Genomic DNA, 19,095 nt, shown 5'->3' with positions numbered 1-19,095 from the left:
CTCTTCCTTCCCACCTCCCCGGGGACACACACTTAGCCTCCCTCCCGGACTCCCCGCCCCTGCCGGCTCGCCCTCCCCTGCCCCCCTGCCTCCTCTTTCCCTAACACGTGCTCTCCGGAACACTCACTCGGGAGATATCCCACCCCCCCGGGGCGGGGGCTGGGCTCGGGAGCCGAACGGACCAATCCGCACGCGCCTTACAGCGTCGTGGTCCGAGAACGTTGAGCTGCCCAATCGAAAGGGCCTTACCGCCCGTTTCCCGGAGCCCCGCCCCCTCGCAGCCGTGCCCCCGCCCGCCCGTCTCCTCCCTCCTCCTCCTCCCGTTCGCCCCTCCCCCGCCGCTCGGGAGCGGAGCTTGCGAGACGGAGAAACTGGGGCAGAAGTGAAGATGGCGGCGGCGGTGCTGGCGGTGGCGGCGGCTTCTCGCCAGTGACGCGCGGTGTGGGCTCATCTCCCTCCCCACTTCCCTAGTCCGGACCCAGTCCGCCACCGGGACTACACCGGCCCCGCAGCCCGCAGCCCGTCCCGCTCGTCCCTCCCCACTCGGTCCCTCTCCAGACGCCCGGCTGCCGCTGGCGGCGGCGCGCCCCGGCTCCCGGCCGCCGGCCTCGCACTCCTGCGCGCTGCCGCCGGGGGAGCGGGCGGCGTGTTGATCCGCCCTCCTGCCCGCCCCGCCGGACCGCCGCGCCGCGGACAGACGCCCGGCGGGGAGGCGGCGGCGGCGGCCCCTGCGCATTTGCTTCTCTCCATTTGGGGACTGGAGGGCGGCGGCGGCGGCTGTGGGTTTTGGGGAGGGGAAGGGGTTGGGGGGGGAGCAGAGCGCGGGGGGGCCGTGCTCAGGAGGAGGACGAGAAGGAAGCACCATGACGTCCATCCATTTCGTGGTTCACCCGCTGCCGGGCACCGAGGACCAGCTCAATGACAGGTAATAGGGCCGGCGGGCGGGCGGGCGGGCGGGCTGGGGGAGGGGCGCCTCCCCGCCCTCCCCTCCCCCACGGGGCCGCGCCGGGGCGGGCGCCGGTGTTTACGCGCCGTCCGGCGGTGTGGGGGGAGGGTCCTCGCTGCACCCGGCTAGGCCCCTTCCGGGGCAAACTTCTGGTCCCGGGGGCCCGGGGCCGCGGGGGCGAGTGAGATGTGGACGGGAAAGCGCACTGCACCCTCCACTCCCTCGTCCCCCCCCTCCGCCTCCACGAAGGAGCCGCGTTGAACTCGGTGGAGATGGCGGGGGGAATCCGGCTCCCGGTGGGGGGGAGCTGTAATTACCGCCCGGCCCAGGCTCGAGGAATCCATATTAGTCAAAGTTGAATTGAGACAGACAATGCGGATGGGGGATGGTGGAGGTAAAAAGAGAGGGAAGAGGAGAAGCCGGGCGAGGGGCCCCGGGTTAGGCTGGGCTCGCCCGGGGCCCTGGGAGCTGTGTCCGGTGTGGTGGTCGGACCTGCGGGGCCTGGAGATCCCGGGGGAGCGGGGAGGGTGGGGAGAAGCTGATTCCCGGCGGATCGCGGCTGCGGGGGAGGGAGGAAGCGCCATGATTATTGTTATTATTATTAAATTTGAGCCCCTGCAGTGAGGTTTGCCATTCCGGGGAGGGGATGAATTTGGGCGCGGGTGGGGAAGTGGATTAGCTTTCCTTGGCTCTGCTACTCCCGGAATGGTGCACGCAGCTCCTGCCCCGGCCCCTGTGGTGCGAGCTTTTTTGTTTCCTTTTTTATTCTAATGATAGTGTTTTCCTGAGTTGTAATTTGACAGCTGAAAGCCGAGCGTGAAGTCAAAGGAAAACTCTTACGTTTGCAGTTCGCAGTGCTGCTTTTCTTAACACGCTGTAAAATTTCTGGGATGGGTTTTGCTATGGGCGGAGGAGGAATTATGATTTTTTTTTTTTTTGCCTTTCATAAGAAGGCTGTTTTGGCCCTGGATTCCTCTCCTTCCCTCCTCCACCGTCCCCTGCCAGGTTAGGATATTGAATTGCAGGGCCGCATGTTTTCAGGGAACTGAGATAAAGCAGGAAAAGTTCCTTCACTGTTGCAAAAGACACTCCGAGGAGGTTGAGGGAAGCCTCCATTAAAGCAAGTTTTAGAATCTAGAACTCAGCTCTAATGATGGCCTAAATGTTTACAGGGTCAGAAAGGGGGACATTTTAAGTCTCTTTCTATCCCAACACTTTCGCTGCTCTCTATTCATTATAAATAGGGAAGGCCATCTGGGCCCAAGTTTAGAAGTTAGATATAATTTTTGCTAAGTGACCAGGTGACATAAATTGCATGATGCCCTTTTTGTCATGCGCTTCCCGTCGGGAGGAAGAGGCCTAACTTGCTGCTAAGATACTGGCCTCTGTCTCGGAGTATCTAACCGCCTCAGGTGGGGCGGACAGCCTTTCAATCCGGGAAGCTGGAGGCTTGGTTTCTGGCGTTAGGTTTGGATTTGTCTAGTCTTTGCTGTAACCATATAGCATTTAACATGTTTGTAAAACTTTTGGAATACTTTCTGAAAATACTAATCATTTGGAATTGTCACGTAGTTCCTTTAAATACTGAAATAAGTTTTAAGTCATTTATTTTAACATTTTGTAATGCGATCCTTATTCCGATTTTGTTTCATTACAGATCTTTTGTTAAGACTTTCACATAAGGTTTTTTGTAAATTTTAGAACCACGCTAGTAGTGTGGATAGCCGTACTGTCTGTCATTCATAGAACCGAGTTGGTAGTGCTTGTAGTGCAACTTGTCTTGTAACTTAGAAAATTGCACCAGGAGAGAAGTAGGGTATGTTTTTTATATTAGTCCTAACTTCATATACCAAGAATCCTGACTAGCTTACTCAATTTACTGTGCATGCCAAAACCTATTTTGCAGTTTTGTTGGGCACTTTGAATAATTTTTGAGCATTCCTTTTGTTTCAGCTAGTCTGGAAATTGACACGTATCTTTTTTAAAGCTACCTTTTCTTTCTCCATTCCTGGTGTAAACAAGTAATCAGCTTTGTTTTTGATTTCTGTAATGTCGGTATACAATATTAAGAATAGTTGGATCATCTTCAGTTTTCATTTCATGAGAAATGAAAGAGGTGGATCTGATGAGATCATAAAATGTACATCAAGGTGGCAGATATTTGAACAGTAGGAGAGGGCTGTAGGTAAAATCTTAGGAACCTCTAGTTTTATCTAGTAGCAGTAAAAATGTCTGTTGAGACTTACGAAGGTATCATTTGAGGTAGTCATGCTTTTTTAGTTTTGAAAAGTAGTTGACTTGTGGTGGAGCTGTTCTGTGTCTCCCCTTCAGAAGAAAGTTCATGTTTGCATACCTAGTTGCAAAGTAATAGGATCAACCTATTGCTGCATTGCTTGAGGGAAATGTTTCCAAACGAGGTTGGTTTTCTGGAACCTTACAACTTACTAGAATAAGCCCAGAATATTTTTGTCTTCAGGTAAAAATCTACCAAGGTTTAAAGTAAGTTTTGGTAATAGAAAAGAGTGTGTTACAATGGGTTGATTTTCTATGTATGATAGTCACAAGTGAAATGATAAATGGTAGTTCGGGATGAAAGATCTATAAATAGGTAGACTTTAGTCTTTACCCGGAAAGCAGTAAGACTGGACAGGCAGCATGGTACTACAAATAAATTGCTCAGTCAAAGAAAACTTAGGCGTCTCAAAACACCAATATTTTCTTCTACAAATAAGTTGTCTTTTTAAAATAACCACATCCTGTTAAAAGTTATATATTTTATTCAGTGTAATAGTGTGATGGCTCAAACATTTAAAGTGTACTCAGCATTTAAAAAAAAAACCCGTTTGTATCTGATTTTTTTTCTTTGTGTTTTCATACTTGCTATTTCTGTGATAGTCTTTGTATATTGGGTTAAAATCTTTAATTATTGGCTCTGGGAGACCAAATAATGCAGTAGATGAATATAGGTGGGGATGGCTAGGGCAGAGGAGAGGAATTCAGAGAGCCTAGGATGTTGGTTGTAGCTTTCCAGAGTGATTACAAGGTCCCTGGTGCAGAGCGCTGGCCCTCAGCAAATACTCATTGTGTGCAATTGAAACCATTCAGTGCTCAGATACTTGTGTGACATTTTGATTTTCTTTCTAGTGAATTTCTAGAGTTAGTGCTATGTTCTTGCTTAAAACATTGTCTTGAGAAATAGCAAACACCATAACAAGAACAAGGTTCTAGGCATTGAGATTAAGGGGAGAGCTGGAAGTGCCAGCTCACCAAACCCTGGAAAGTGCCAAAGAAGTCATATAGACCAGTTTTTTCACTGATGAGCTGGAAAATCAGGCCCTGAGTTTATCCAGGGTATTGACAGATGAGGTCCACATGATGGGTCTTCTGATGTTTAAAGTCCAGGGCTCTTTTCAGTGTTCCACATGGCCTGTACTCTGGAAAATCTCTGCTTTCTGAGGCATCCCAGCCTTTGAGCAGCCACCTACCTGTCTTAGAGTTTTGATTTCCCTTTCCCCTCAACTCGTCCCTCCTGGGCTCCAAATTGATTTACGCCTTTTGTCTCGGGGTGGACCCTCTTAACCCTTTCCTAGTACTAGGTTAAGAGAGGCCTTTTAAGGTGATGGTGTCCCTGTGACTAGTCCCTGTCTTGAATTACTCCTTGGGATGCAGGTGGCTACCTTGCAAACCAGTTCTCGTTTTTGGTCTGTATGTGGAATTTACTTGTGAGCTTTGCTTTTAGGCATTATAATGTGCTGTGTGATCATAAACAGTCTTGGTTGAGATTGTCATATCAAAAGGGTTTTTCTCCAAGGAGCTCCCCCTTTAGATGCTGTAAGGCTGCATAGTAAGATAGTGTAGACAGGGGTTTGAAATTTGGAATTCCTAAATCTGGGTTTGTCTCAGCCCTGCTACTTATTAACTGTGTTGTGGTAATCGAGTCATTTAACCACTTACAACCTCACTCCCTATCTCTCCTCCTCCCCACCCCCTCATACCTCAGTTTCTTTTCTTTTTTTTTTAATATTTATTTTGACTGCACCGTGTCTTAGTTGCGGCACACGGGATCTTTAGTTGTGGCATGCGAACTCTTAGTCACGGCACGCGTGTGGGATCTAGTTCCCTGACCAGGGATCGACCCCAGGCCCCCTGCATTGGGAGTGTGGAGTCTTACCCATTGGACCACCAGGGAAGTCCCTCACACCTCACTTTCTAAATCAGGTATAGTACACACCTCAAAGTTGGTGAAGAATAGTTGAGATAGTGGGTGGGAAAACACAATGTTATAATGTAGGTTCTGTGGGAAATATTATAAAGAGATGGTTAATTTTTACTGCTTTTATGTGTTGTCTGGTTTCCAAATAGAAAAGCAGGAACTCAAAGAAATTGCCCTGGAATATCCTTAGCATTGAATGCAGAATCCAGACCGTTATTCTTAGATCAGCGATTCTCAACTAGGGGCAGTTTTTGCCCACCAGGGGATATTTGGCTGTGTTGGGAGACATTTTTTTTTTTTTTCTGGGACGTGGGCCTCTCACTGTTGCAGCCTCTCCTGTTGCGGAGCACAGGCTCCGGATGCGCAGGCTCAGCGGCCATGGCTCACGGGCCCAGCAGCTCTGCGGCATGTGGGATCTTCCCGGACCGGGGCATGAACCCGCGTCCCCTGCATTGGCAGGTGGACTCTCAACCACTGTGCCACCAGGGAAGCCCCTGGAGACATTTTTTGATTGTCCCCGTTGGGGCCTTGTTACTGGTCTCTAGAGGGTAGAGAGATGAGACCAGAGATGTTGCTGAACACCCTGCAATGCACAGGACGGCCCCACAATAAAGTATGGACCTGTCCAAAATGTCAGTTGTGCTGAGGTTGCGAAAGTCTGTCGTAGATTATCTTGAATGTACATAGATGTAAAACTAAATGGAAATTCATGAGGAAAAATTCAAGCAATGTAAGTTAGTCTCAAAACATGACTTACTTAAATGGAAATTAATTAAAATGAAATAAAATTAACAAGTCAGTTCCATGGTAGCAGTGGCCACATTTCAAGTGCTCTGTACCCACACGTAGGTAGTGGCACCGATTGGACAGCACAGATACAGAACAGTGCCATGATCACTGCAAATTCTGTTGGGCAGCGTTGACACAGAAAGTGCTTTTTTGCACAAGGCATGGCATTTAGTGAGTGCTCCTTTTTTTTTTCTTAAGTAATTTATTTATGGCTGCGTTGGGTCTTTGTTGCTGCGCTTGGGCTTTCTCTAATTGCGGTGAGCTCGGGCTACTCTTCGTTGCCGTGCGAGGGCTTCTCATTGCGGTGGCTTCTCGTTGTGGGCTCTAAGCGCTTGAGCTTCAGTAGTTGTGGCACGTGGGCTCAGTATTTGAGGCTCACGGACTCTAGAGTGCAGGCTCAGTAGTTGTGGCACATGGACTTAGTTGCTCCATGGCATGTGGGATCTTCCTGGACCAGAGCTCGAACCCAGGTCCCCTGCATTGGCAGGCGGATTCTTAACCACTGCGCCACCAGTGAAGTCTGATTGCTCCTTATTTTTATTAGGAACTGTTGGGTTTTAAAGACTCAAGCGTATCCTCCTCCACTCAGTAGGAGCCAGAAAATAGGCCAGGGATTACGTGGAGCCGAATGAACAAAAGTTGTGGTGGGTAGAGGTTATAATAGTTGAAAGCTGCCTAAAGTTTAATTGTGCTGCACCAAAAAACACAAGTATTAGGGTGGAATAGAGCATCACGTCACCAAACCAGTGGGAAATCTGACTATTTGATTGTTAAGATTGTTACCTAGAAACAACAATGCTAGAGTGACTTTATTGGGAAGGTACAGGCAAGCTTCACTAAGATGATTAAGTTGTTTAAGGAAAGTAAGATTAAAGACAGGGTATGAAATAGCCAAACCAAAAATTGAAAAAACAAACAAGGGAAGATCAGTTTTATAAATCAAGAAATCAGTGACTAAATTGTAGGTTTAGGAGTAAACAGACACTTGGGAAGGAAATTACATAGTACATAGGAATATAACTAGGAATAATGGGATGAACTTTAGAAAGGTCAGGATTTTTCCCTTAACAATTAGGTTATTTAGGAAATAGTCTCTAAAGGAAAGTTTAATCACTGAAGACTGTGTCAAATTACGCTTAAGTAGATCTTGCAGGGTGTATTGAGGGGAGTGATTTTATGTTGCAGGAGGATGTACTCATGTCTTTTTGCCCCGTTTTTTATCATACATATACTCGGCCCTTGGTATCCACGGGTTTCACATCCGCAGATACTGAGTGCAGACTATTCATTGTACTGGTTATTTTATAAAGGGACTTAAGCAACCGAGGATTTTGGTATCCGCGGGGGCTCCTGGAACCCATGCCCCTCGGAGACAGAGGGACGACTGTACTTCTAGTTAAGAAAACAAACTCCAATTATAGTCTGTGTTTCTCTCATTTTGACACCTTGGCATTCTGAGCAAATGACAACAGTCTGCCCTCCTGGGTCACTATAATTATGAAATGTTGATTTGTTTTTATAATTGATTTTTAAGTTTTACTGTGAAAATTATTTTAAAGCTTTTTATTATGGAAAATTTAAAGCATTTACAAAAGTAGAGAGGATGGTATAGTGTATTAACTCTATGTACAAGAGTTATTACCCAGTTTCAACAGTTATCTACTCGTGACCAGTCTGGTTTCAAGCTTCTTCCCTATTTATTCCTTTTCCTCAGATCATTTAATTGATGTACCTTCGTTATGTATCTCAAAGATGAAAACTTAAAAAAAATACCTTAATCTCAAAGTTCAATCTGTTTAGATTTTCCTGTTGTCACATAAATGCTTATTTTTGATGACTGACAGTTTTGAAATTTTACATAATAAAACTGAGTTTTAACGTGTTAACAAAATTTAACATTCTTAAGAGTAAGAGAAAATTTGTTTGGATAATAGCCTTAGAAGGACAGGCAGCATCACACTGGAAATCTTAATGTTCCTTACAGGTTGACTGATGCTGTCATTTCTTAATCTCCAGTGTGATAGCATTTTATCAACAAGTCGCTTGTAATAATGGTTATGTAATGATGGAAAGACAAGATTCTTGAAATTAAGTGATTTTCTGTGGGGCACATTGAGGAATAAGAATAAGTCGTGAAAAATTTGCAGCATTCTTCTAAGTTAATATAGAGGTAAGACTACTGGTAAATTGAACTTGGCTATTAGAAATTATTCTCTAGTGGGGTCATATTTTACATTATTTTCTTGATAGATCACAGTAGCGCTAATAAACCCCTTCAAAGTGAGAAATATGGTAAATTCTTAGATAACTGTGGTTTGTGACATGCTCATTTTTGTCAGGATATTGAATGAAGAGTTAAAAATTAATGTTATTTCACATGTAAATAAAAATACAGTTTGTTTTACCCCAACAGCAAAAGTAATGTTATTTGTTCAGTTTCCAGTTGTATCATTCACTTTAATAAAATGTTTTCAACTTTCTCTCTCCTTATGTATTTTGTAACTTAGCTAATTTGAAGTATAATTTACATACAGTAAAATTCACCCATTTTTAAGTGTACAGTTTGATGAGTTTTGACAGATGTATACAGTTGTGTAACTATTACCACAATCAAGATATAGAACATTTTCATGACCCTCAAAAATTCCCTTGTGCTCCTTTGTGCCCAAAAGTCCCTTCCCCCCATCATGCCCCTGAAAACAGTTATTCTTCTTTCTCTCACTGTAATTTTGCCTTTTTTAGAATTTCATGCAAATGGAATCATGTGTTTGGTGTCTTCCTTAGCACATGTAGCAGTTTTTCTTCTTTTGTGTTTGTGGTAGTAGTATTTAATTGTTTGGATATAATACAGTTTTGTAATCTGTTTTCTAGCTGATGGGAATTTGGGTTGTTTTCAAGTTTCTGGCTATTTCTTAGTTTTTATTTTTTAAAAATTCCTTGCTATAAAAAACATTCTTATAGAAGATCTGGAAAACAAAGATCAAGTTATAAAGTCTAGCAAGGTTGCCATCACTGGTAATGTTTTGGTGACTTTCTGGTCGCTTTTTTCCTATACATGGATTTTTTTTTTTTAATATAGTTGTGATCATGCTGGATATAATTTTATGTATTTTGAAATTTTTCTTGACTCTAAAAATGTTACGTTATTTTTCATAGGAAAAAGCTACTCAAAATTTTAAAAAGTACATTTTTCTCGATAGCAAATTTTCATGTTAATTAAAGTACTGGTATATATATAAAGAGATTATGTTTTGAAATTTCGGTAGTAATAGTGGTAGTCTAGATTGCTAGTTATAAAGATTACGACAGTGTCCAGTCTAGGAAGCACTGTGAATTCTCTTGAATGAATCAATAGAATTTTATTTCCATTCTCATCAGTTCAGGCCCCATTTTTTGTAGTACAGAAAAAACAGGGTTGAGAACCTACCATTTCAAGAAATTGGCTCTGCTCCAGCATGAATCTGCTGTTCCAAAATTCAGACCGTAAGGTGTTCTAGCTCTTTTTGTGAACTCAGATACCAGGTTTTCCTCACAGACTATTTGAAACTCCAGAGATGGGCTTTGCATGGGCGGCTCCAAGACCCTGTTAGAGGCCTGGTGGAGGTTCATCTGAGTGTTTTTTCCTGGGACAGCCTACTCTGTGACCTGAAAAGTCAAGGAGGATGGGTTTTGTACGCTTTAAGAAAAAGCCAAATTTGAGATGTGGAAGTTAATTTGATGAAGAAAGTCAAAGAAGCAGAGACAATATAGGGTTATTTTGATGTCTAAATGATGAAAGCAGGGTTTTATATGAAAAGCTTTGAGGAGAGGGGTATGTGGCCTTGTGCAGTTCATCATCTCTTTTCTTAGGTTGTGGGAGTGACTTTGTTTCCTGTCCAAAGGGAATTTGAACTAGTGCAGTTGGTGCTGTGTGTCATCATCTGCATATGGAAACTTTAAAGGAAGCACCAGACAGGTGATTTTTCTTGTGTGCAAATCTAGTTTAAAATTCTCTTAGTATGCTTCTGTTTCTAGTGATATTTAAACTTCATCTCTGACAAGTCGGTGTTTTCCGTAAGTGATTGCATTTTTCTGCTTATCAGGTGTTCTGATCATTATAGATAAAGAATAATGAGAAGGAGGGAGTCCTTGGATGCTGTGGACAGTGTACCTTTGCTTTCTCTGGTTGTTGTTTGGGGAAGTATAGGAACTGCTTTTTCTTTGCTTCCTGCAGTTGCCAGCAGGGATGGATACAAATTGGTGCCACATGTTCCGACTGATTCTCTGTTAGGTTTCTGTCACTGCTGGGGGGATGCAGAACCAGGAATGGGTGTCTTCTCTTGGGGAGGTTGGCAACCCATGGTCTGCAGGTCAGAGATGACGTGGGGGCTGATTTTGTTGGCAGTTGCTCATCTTTCTGCCACTTCTGAGAGCCGAAAGATACCAAAAAATAAGTACAACCCTTGCATCCAGAGACAGGCGGCAGTATGTGGTTAGCAGCCACCCCATACCATCCAGAATGTTTCTGGTTTCAAAAAACTCTGTTGAGTGGCGGGGACTTTAGGCCAGTTGGTCTTTTGCTTTCCTTCTCCAGGGCGCTTGACTGCTCAGAAGTCTCTTTGGAAATGTAAAAAGCTTCTTCAGTTGGCATGAAGATTCAGTCTTTTCTTTGGTGAATTCTAGGACATTCTTGAGGGGTTTTTGTTTTTGAGCATGATATGTTTAAAACCTTTTTTTTTGAAATGGAAAGTCTTTCTGGCAATAGTGTTGAAGTTTTAAAAGAGTAACATAACCTAACCAAATTGTAGTAAAAACATTTATTGTGGTAGCCTTTTCGGATTAAGAGGTTCTTGGATTTAAAATAGTGCTTCTCACAGTGTCTAAACAGACCACCGTCATCAAAAAAAACAAAAAAGCGTGAGGACCCCTGTATAAAAGGCTCTCACCCACATTTCTTTGTTTTAAAATTAAGTGATGACAGCAAATAGGGCCAAGCTTGCCAGTTCCTCACTGCCCCCAGCCATCTTTTTCCCCTCAGGCTATAGGTTCTGAGGCTGTCTGTTTGAGAATGGGGTATTTTCCTGCCCTTTGAGGCTAGAGTAATTTATTTTTGTTTGCTTTTCTGTTTTTACAAATGAAATTTTAAAAATTCGAATTAATTTACATAAATATTAGGTCTGTCCCAGAACTATAAGACACTGAGAGGATAGCTTTTTAAAAACAGATGTCAGCGCTCATAGGCTTACAGTCTTAGCTGGGGGAGTGATGCCGATCCACAGACCAGTAGCAAACTATGAAAGACTGGTGAAAGAGGTAGTCAAGTTTGACCTGTGTAAATATTTGCCATGTGTTGCCTGCACAGAGTTTGAGCACAGTGTTAGGTTAGTTTCCTTTGTTCAGTAAATGTTTGTGTGCTTCTCAGACATTGTGCTAGACCTGGGGTGGCTGCACCAACCCTTCCTGGAACTTGGGTTGAGAAGTAGTTGGAACTTTTTCTAGCTCATTGGGAAAGTTTGGAGAAGAGTGAGGTGACAGACTTAGTGGGCCCAGGGAGTGGTATCCGGTAGGTGGGCCATGTTTATTTATTTTTTAAACTTTTTACTTTGAAATAATTGCAGACTCACAAGTAGTTGCAAAAATGATGCAGAGAGGTCCCGTGTACTCATAACCCAGCTTTCCCCAGTGGTAATATCTTGATTGTGCCAAGTATTTTTCACATCCTTGTCAAAATACTAGAGATGGGAAGGTAGATTTTCTCTATATGCGCTTTTGAAAATTGTTTTTTTTTCTGGTAAGATAACATAGATTAGAAGACACAAATTTAAAGAAAACTTGGTATTCTTAGATGATTTTGAATTGATGGGATATATAGTAGGCAGTCTGTCTTTGATATGATGGTAATGGGATATAAATTGGAGGAAATTTGGTTGGGGATTTTTTTTTCTGTGTGTGTCTGATACTAATTGGCCATGTGACCATGAATAAATGATATAAATAAATGATATGACTCTCACTTGTAAAATGAAAGAATTGGACCAGATCGTTTAGGATTTTTCTGCTCCAATTTCTGTGCTCTTAGAATTGTGGTAGGGAAGAGGGTTTTTATATCGTAGAATGGCTCAGAGGGAGAAAGGACTGTGAGTCTACGGTTGCCCATGGTTTCTTTTACTTAAATTTTGTTTAAGTAAAAGAATCAATGGAAGAAATAAACAGGTAAAGTGGGAAATAAATTTTACTCTTTTACTCAATGCGTAGTTTGCTAACTAAGTTATATACATTGGGATGCAAAGATGATGGTTTCTGCCCTCACGGAGCTTTCAGTTTAATGGGGAGACACATGAAAATAAAGAATTAAGTGCTAATAGAGACTGTAAGTCACAGGGAAGAAGGACCTGATGATTCAACCTGGTGCTTGCAAAGGGCTTTGAAGACAAGGTTTCAGGGTGTGGGGACTGGTGCATCCTCTTACTTCCATTCTCTTGAGTCTAATGAGTTTTCATTTATAGGCATTGAAGATGCTGGTAGCAACTAGAGGTTCATCATAGATGTCTGTATCTGATATTGATAATCAGAGTTTTAATAATAGTCCAGAACTCTTGCCTTGTTTAAGAACAGTTTACATATAGACAGTGGCGGGGTTTTTTCTGTTCCTTTGCTTTTTGTTTGCAAAAGATCTGTCTAGGGGTAAAAACACAAGAGGATAATGGCCTGTTGGGGTGTGAAAACAAGTTGCTTCGTCCTAATGCTTTGACTTAGTTTTGGAAGAGACGATATTGGGAATTGGCAAGGAGGAGGGGATACTTGAAGAGCTTATGTGGGTAGTCTGTGCTCCTTTCTATTCATGCCTGCACAGGCTGGGATTGACCCTATGGCTGCCTTGAATGCTACCAGGAGAGTAGTGTTGGAGCACAGAGACACTTAAAAATGAGACCAAGTGTTCTCTGACTCTTTCATTGTTATTGTCGTTGTTTAAAATGAAAATTTCATGTAGTGCACTGCCGATAAATATTTTAAGATTATTTATGGTTCTAGACATTCATGTGATAGGTCTGTTTTAATGGATATAGAATTTCATATTGGATTTAAGACCCCAAGGTGAGATGAAATACTCAAAAATGTGTTTTCTGAATTTAGATGTATCTGCTTAATCCTTTAAATTTTATAATACATTTTAATCTGTCTTCAGGTTTGTTTTGTGATATTGACATTCATTATCCAGTATTACAGTTCTTACAGAGTTTAAGAGTGTTACTGCGTACCTGAAAGAATTTGTGTACCATAGGCAGGCCCTGATGGAGAAGGAGTTCTGAGAACTGGAAAAATACTAGATTTGGAGTCAGGAGACTTGGTCCTTCTACTAATCAGTCATGTAACCTTGGGCAAGTCATTTCCTTGCAGTGAGTCTTAGTTTTAGTTTACTCATTTGTAAGATGAGGGGGTATATGTGACGTCTGAAAGTTCATCTCAGCTCTGAATCTGTGTGACTGTAGGCCTATAGATACTGTTTTATGAGTTGTATTTAATATATGTTAGTCAGCTTTGCCATTCTAAGGTTTGATTTTTATTCCTGCCTCAGACCTGCTCTTCTATTCTTTTGTACTCATTCTAATGGGTATCTAGAAGCAGTGGACATTCTAAACTCTGAATACCTTGTTTGTTTAACTGGAGGGGAGCTCTTCAAAACCAGCCCAACTCTTCTGTGTTTTGTTTTTGTTAATTTTTTAACTGGTAGGGCTCATGTATTTGATTTGGCACAAATGAATTTAGTATAATTATGTTATCTTTTCATTATGCTTTCCATATAAATTTAATGGGGGAAGGTTCCGGGTAGCAAAAGCTTATTTGAAATAATGTGTGATAAAGCAAAAGCACATTGACAGCTTATCACCTCACCTCCTGGGCTTGGGAGTGTTTGCTCATCTTTGGTTGGTAGTGGGTTGGGACTCTTCTCTTTTGGGAGGCTGTTTCGGCAGTCCTCCTACTGTCGAGTGCTCAGGATACCCATTATCGTGCTATATGGTAGACTGTAATAATTGATGTTACCTTTCGACTTGACTAGACCGGAAGTCTACTTGACTTTCCTGAGTAGAAAGTCATTTTTGAGATGTTCAAAATTTTACATCAAGGAGGATTTTAGGATTTTCATGTTTTACAGCTTAGGAAATTGAGGGCTGGAGTGCCCAGATGATTAGTGAAGTGGCAAAGACTAGACTCTGCATTATTTCAGCTTTATTGTTTTTCCTTTTCTTCTTGGAATGGGCATGGGAAGTAACTTGTTTTTCTGATACACACACACCTGTTAGTATATATATATCTACACACACACACCTGTTAGTGTGTATATATATATATATCTACACACACACACACCTGTTTGTGTGTGTGTGTATATATACACACACATGCAATTAAATATGAATATGGGGGCTTCCCTGGCTATCCAGTGGTTAAGACTCTGCACTTCCACTGCAGGGGGCACGGGTTCTATCCCTGGTTGGGGAACAGATCTTGCATGCCGCAAGTCGTGGCCAAATAAAAAAACAATCTATCATATAGAGCTATTTGTATGGAAAATTTTGATCAATTTTTTTTAAGAAATGTATCCTGTTTGCAAAGGCACAGTAAAGTTTTTTTATCCTGTTTGCAAAGGCACAGTAAAGTCTATAATCTTATAGACTATAGGCAATAAAGCTAACAATAAACCTTATTTGACACAAACCATATTCCCATTCTCTGTTCATTTGATCTTGAGAAAAGTCTAGTATGTCCAGTAGTTTCAAGGATATCATTTTAACTTAAAAGGTTCTGATATATTTAATTTATAAATCTCAGACTGATATAATAGAGTTTTGGAAAACTATAAGAAGTGCCTTGTTAATGTGTATATTCCTATGTAAAACACATTGCTTCTCCTGTGTATATTTTTTAAAATTAAAGAAACGCACATTTGAAAAAAAATAGTAATATGTACACACAGTGTGTATGCCATTAAATAGTATCTCATCCTTTAGTTAAGCACATTTTGTGGGGCTTCTGCTGCATGTTGGTTCTAGTCTTCGGTGTATGATGGTAGAGCTTAGTCTGTGGGAAAGACAGACCATTACAGAGCAGTGTGATAATGAGCATAGGGAAAGAGGAAGTAAAGGATTCTTCACCAGAGGCACATACCCCAGTCTTGCAAAGAAGGAACAGCTTATTGGAAGAAGTAATGTTTAAAAGGAGGACCAGGATTCTGAAATGTTTAAAAGGAGGACCAGGCTGAGGAGCTGGTGGGGAAGATGTGTGATGTAGGGCAGGGCCTGGAGGACTAGAAGAGCTTTCTAGGCAAAAGGAACAGCATGCGAGAAGACCCTAAGGTGAGAGAATGCTCAGAGTAACTACATAGGGTCTCAAATCAGTTGAATAGTTCTCTTGTAAAAGAGAATACCCTCTTAACTATCTTCAGTAATGAGCTTGGTATTATCATGATAAAATAAATCTGTTGTGTTATGTCATATATTGGCTGTGACTAGTTAATTTAATGGATTAGACTTAGAGTAACTGAACCAGTGCAATAAAGGGTATGCATTCCATCCTAGTTTAGGCCAGTTGCTTGATCTCATGGCTACAAATAGCATCTTTAAACCTCTATTCAGCCAAGTTGTTGGTGTTTGTTAGTGTTAATGAAGACAAACAAGCTTGGATGGATGGTTCAGTTCAAATGCCTTATTGCTGTTGGGAAAACAGTGCAAATCCTGTAAACAGACCAATAATATCACTGAGATAAAAAGATTCCATTTATCTGTGTAAAAAACAGTTCATGGTCTTAACCAGGTTAAAGATAAAAGTTTCATAAGAAGTGATGACAGTGTGCTTGTTTCTGGGTTGAGTGATTGCTTTTGATGTCTCTTAATATGTTTTAGTGTTTTATATACTTTTATGTGAGTATATATTATTATTATTTTTTTTTCAAGTTCAGGTTAGTTCACATTTTATTTTATTTTATTTATTTATTTTTGGCTGCGTTTGGTCCTCATCGCTGTGCGCGGGGCGCCCTCCAGCTGCAGCGAGCAGGGGCCACTCCCCACCACGGTGCGCAGACCTCCCACTGCGGTGGCCTCTCCCGTTGCGGAGCATGGGCTCTAGACGCGCGGGCTTCAGTAGTTGTGGGTCGCAGGCTCCAGAGCGCAGGCTCAGCAGTTGTGGCACACGGGCCTAGTTGCTCCGAGGCACGTGGGATCCTCCCGCACCAGGGCTCGAACCTGTGTCCTCCGAACCGGCAGGCGGACCAACGACTGCACCACCAGGGAAGTCCCTATATTATTTTAATAATAGAAAAAGAGTAAATCCCTAGGAAAGTGTTTGAATTTAGTTAGCTATTCACCTAAAGCAGGAACGTGAAAAGCATTGAATAAAGAATATTGATTTAATTTCACTAAAGTTTTTTTTTCCCCCCTTTTTTCCCTCTAGAGACTTCTTACAGGGAGTGTAATTCTTTGTGTAAAACTAATTGAGGGACGATTCTACAAATAATTATTTTAAAAAGTTATTTTGAACTTTGATATTGAACAAAGCCATTAGGATCAAGTAGATATATGGGCATAATTTCCTACTTGAACTTACAGAATATTTGTTCACAGCCATGCCTCAAAGGAATGTTGTGTGATGAAAGCCTTTTGGGTTTTGGACAAAAATTTATCATTTCCGTTTTATATTCAGAGTTCACGCAGGGAGACGATAGCTTGTCAACAACATTGTGATAAAATTTAAATACTTTTTTTCCTCCTAGTAAATTGACCAGAATTTTCACCATAACTTGAATATAAATGGACATTAAAAGAAATTCCACTTCGTTTCATTCATTCATTCATTCATTATCAGTCAACAGATATTTATTGAGGGCTTGTTTTGGGCAAGATACTTGTGCTGTATCAGTGAACTAAAGAGGCAAAAATTCCTGCCTTTGAGGAGCTTACATTCTAGTGACATGCTTTTTGTGTGTTCATAGTTATGAAACACTTCTTTTGAAATGTGTGGTGTTTAATTTCCAAATGTTACATCTGTCGAAATGTATTCCTATTAAAAATGTAATCAGTTAGAAATTATGGGAAAGCCCACTGAATTAACTGTTCTTTGTATTATCCCTAAATGGTTTCTTAAATATTCTCATTATCCTGCAGGGCCACTCCTGCAGGTCCTTCCTTCAGTTTGAGCCTGTGAGTGCCATTCGGGGGGAGCTGAGAGGTGACCTCTTTGAAGACAGGCTCATTGTGGTCTTTGCATTCCTAGTACTTGACATATGTTAGTACATATGTTTATTAAATTAATCTGAACTTCAAAAGTAAGCAAAATAAAGTACTATATTTTAATAAAAATTAGTTCTTAGAACTATATTCCAATCTCTGGAATAAGGAATGAATTAAGTGTATGGATTTTTTTTTTTTGGAATGTACTATTCCAGTAACATTGAAAGATACCACAATATTTCACCTGACCTCCCGCCCCCGCCATATTTCATGTAGGAGACCTTCCTTAAATGGTGATCCTTGACTCTGTATGTGTGTATGTAATTTTGGTGAGGTTGATATTCTTTTCCCATCCAACATTCTATTGTAAACATCTTCAGACATTGCAGAAAAATTGAAAGAATGAACAGTGAGTTATTTGGTTATCCACCTTCTCCATTCAGTAATTGTTATTTTGGTAATTGTTTTTGCCAAATTTGCAAAATATGCATGTATATATAAATGACTTTGTTGAGCTGTTTAGAAGTTGCAGTCATCATGATGCTTTTTTTTTTTTTTTTTTTGCGGTATGCGGGCCTCTCAGTGCTGTGGCCTCTCCCGTCGCGGAGCACAGGCTCCGGACGCGCAGGCCCAGTGGCCATGGCCCACGGGCCCAGCCGCTCCGCGGCACGTGGGATCCTCCCGGACCGGGGCATGAACCCGCGTCCCCTGCATCGGCAGGCAGACTCTCAATCACTGCGCCACCAGGGAAGCTCCATGATGCTTTTTTAATCTTTAAATACATGGGCTTGCATTGCCTAAGAATATGGACCTTCTTCTGTACAACCACCATTATCACTTCAGAAAATTAACAAGAGTTCCTTAATACCATTACTTTTCTCCACTTGTCTTTAAAATGTCTACACAATAGCTGGGTTTTTTCAAACCAGAATTCAGTCAAGGCCTACACATTGTATTTGGCTTCATTTGAATTTAGTCATGGAGTCATTTTTACAAAAATATTTGTAGTTTTTCCAAGGGCCACACTTAATTATTGAAATACTAAAGTCATTCTATTTCAAAGCACAGTTGTGTCATTGTTTTCAATTTTTATGAACTTTTAATTTTCGTTTGTCAGCATTGTGTGTTTTAATGAATTTCTCAGTGTTGCTTTTCCTAGACCTCAGGGAATCTTGGATTTTTGTGAGATTTGAAGTTTCACTTTGCACATGTTTTGCATTGGATTACATTTTGTTGTCAGATAACATCCTGTGATTAGCACCAGCTTGACTTCAAAGGATGTGAAAGTGATAGCTCGGGTTGTGCACTTGTTAAACTTGCAAGGATTTTTGGAGACTTTTAATAAAAGATCAGTGGCTGATGAAGGTTTTGGCCTTGTCAGCTTTTGTTTCCTTATGTGGTCTCTCAACTGCAGGGATGAGGAAATGAGAACATTCTATCAGTATATGTTACCTGGGTGATTGACAGGAGAGTTGGCCTGTCAGTGTTGTATTAGTTACTAGACTATATGGAAGATAGGTTTTCTATTGATGCTACATAAAGATTGGCTTTTATTTGAGCAAAGATTTACTATTCAGATGAGTCTAAGGTTAAGTAGATTTGTAAATAAGATATGTGAAATAAACATTTAAGGAAATAAACATATTAAGGTGTAGGTAATATAGAGTTTTGGTTTTTAAACTTGGCCCAGTTAAAGGAAATGGGTAAGGAAGATATCAGAGATGAACCATAAATGAGGCTTTATTCATATATCAGTGGAACTAGGACCAAAGAAAATGCCGAGATTTCCTTTGATCATCATTCTGGTTTTTAATTGCTGTGTAATCAATCATTCCAAACTTAATGGTGTAAAACAGTAATCATTTATTATTACTTCTGTCGATTGACAGTACTCAGCTAGGTGGTTCTTATCTAGATTTATGCAGTTGCCGTGAGATGGTAGC

At 41.5% G+C, this 19,095-nt stretch overlaps 1 protein-coding gene across 8 annotated transcripts in view; it reads left to right on the top strand.

Annotated features, from left to right (window-relative positions):
- The first annotated feature begins 403 nt into the window (after window positions 1–403).
- The window catches only part of UBR5 (ubiquitin protein ligase E3 component n-recognin 5), a 142,082-nt gene continuing 123,390 nt past the window's right edge, over window positions 404–19,095 (top strand). For 5 of the 8 annotated variants that reach the window (XM_027131552.1, XM_027131551.1, XM_027131548.1 and 2 more), the window contains exon 1: window positions 827–925. In XM_027131552.1, coding sequence (XP_026987353.1) covers window positions 864–925 — 62 coding nt within the window. In that variant the 5' untranslated portion in view covers window positions 827–863. Of the gene's footprint in view, window positions 926–19,095 lie in introns of all 8 variants that reach the window. The other 3 variants (XM_027131550.1, XM_027131554.1, XM_027131549.1) reach the window with 2 other exon arrangements.

This window comes from Aethalodelphis obliquidens, unplaced genomic scaffold, assembly GCF_003676395.1.
Source record: "Aethalodelphis obliquidens isolate GAN/ISIS:26980383/991018 unplaced genomic scaffold, ASM367639v1 scaffold39, whole genome shotgun sequence".
Taxonomy (NCBI): domain Eukaryota; kingdom Metazoa; phylum Chordata; class Mammalia; order Artiodactyla; family Delphinidae; genus Aethalodelphis; species Aethalodelphis obliquidens.
This window is presented reverse-complemented; position numbering and strand designations above follow the sequence as displayed.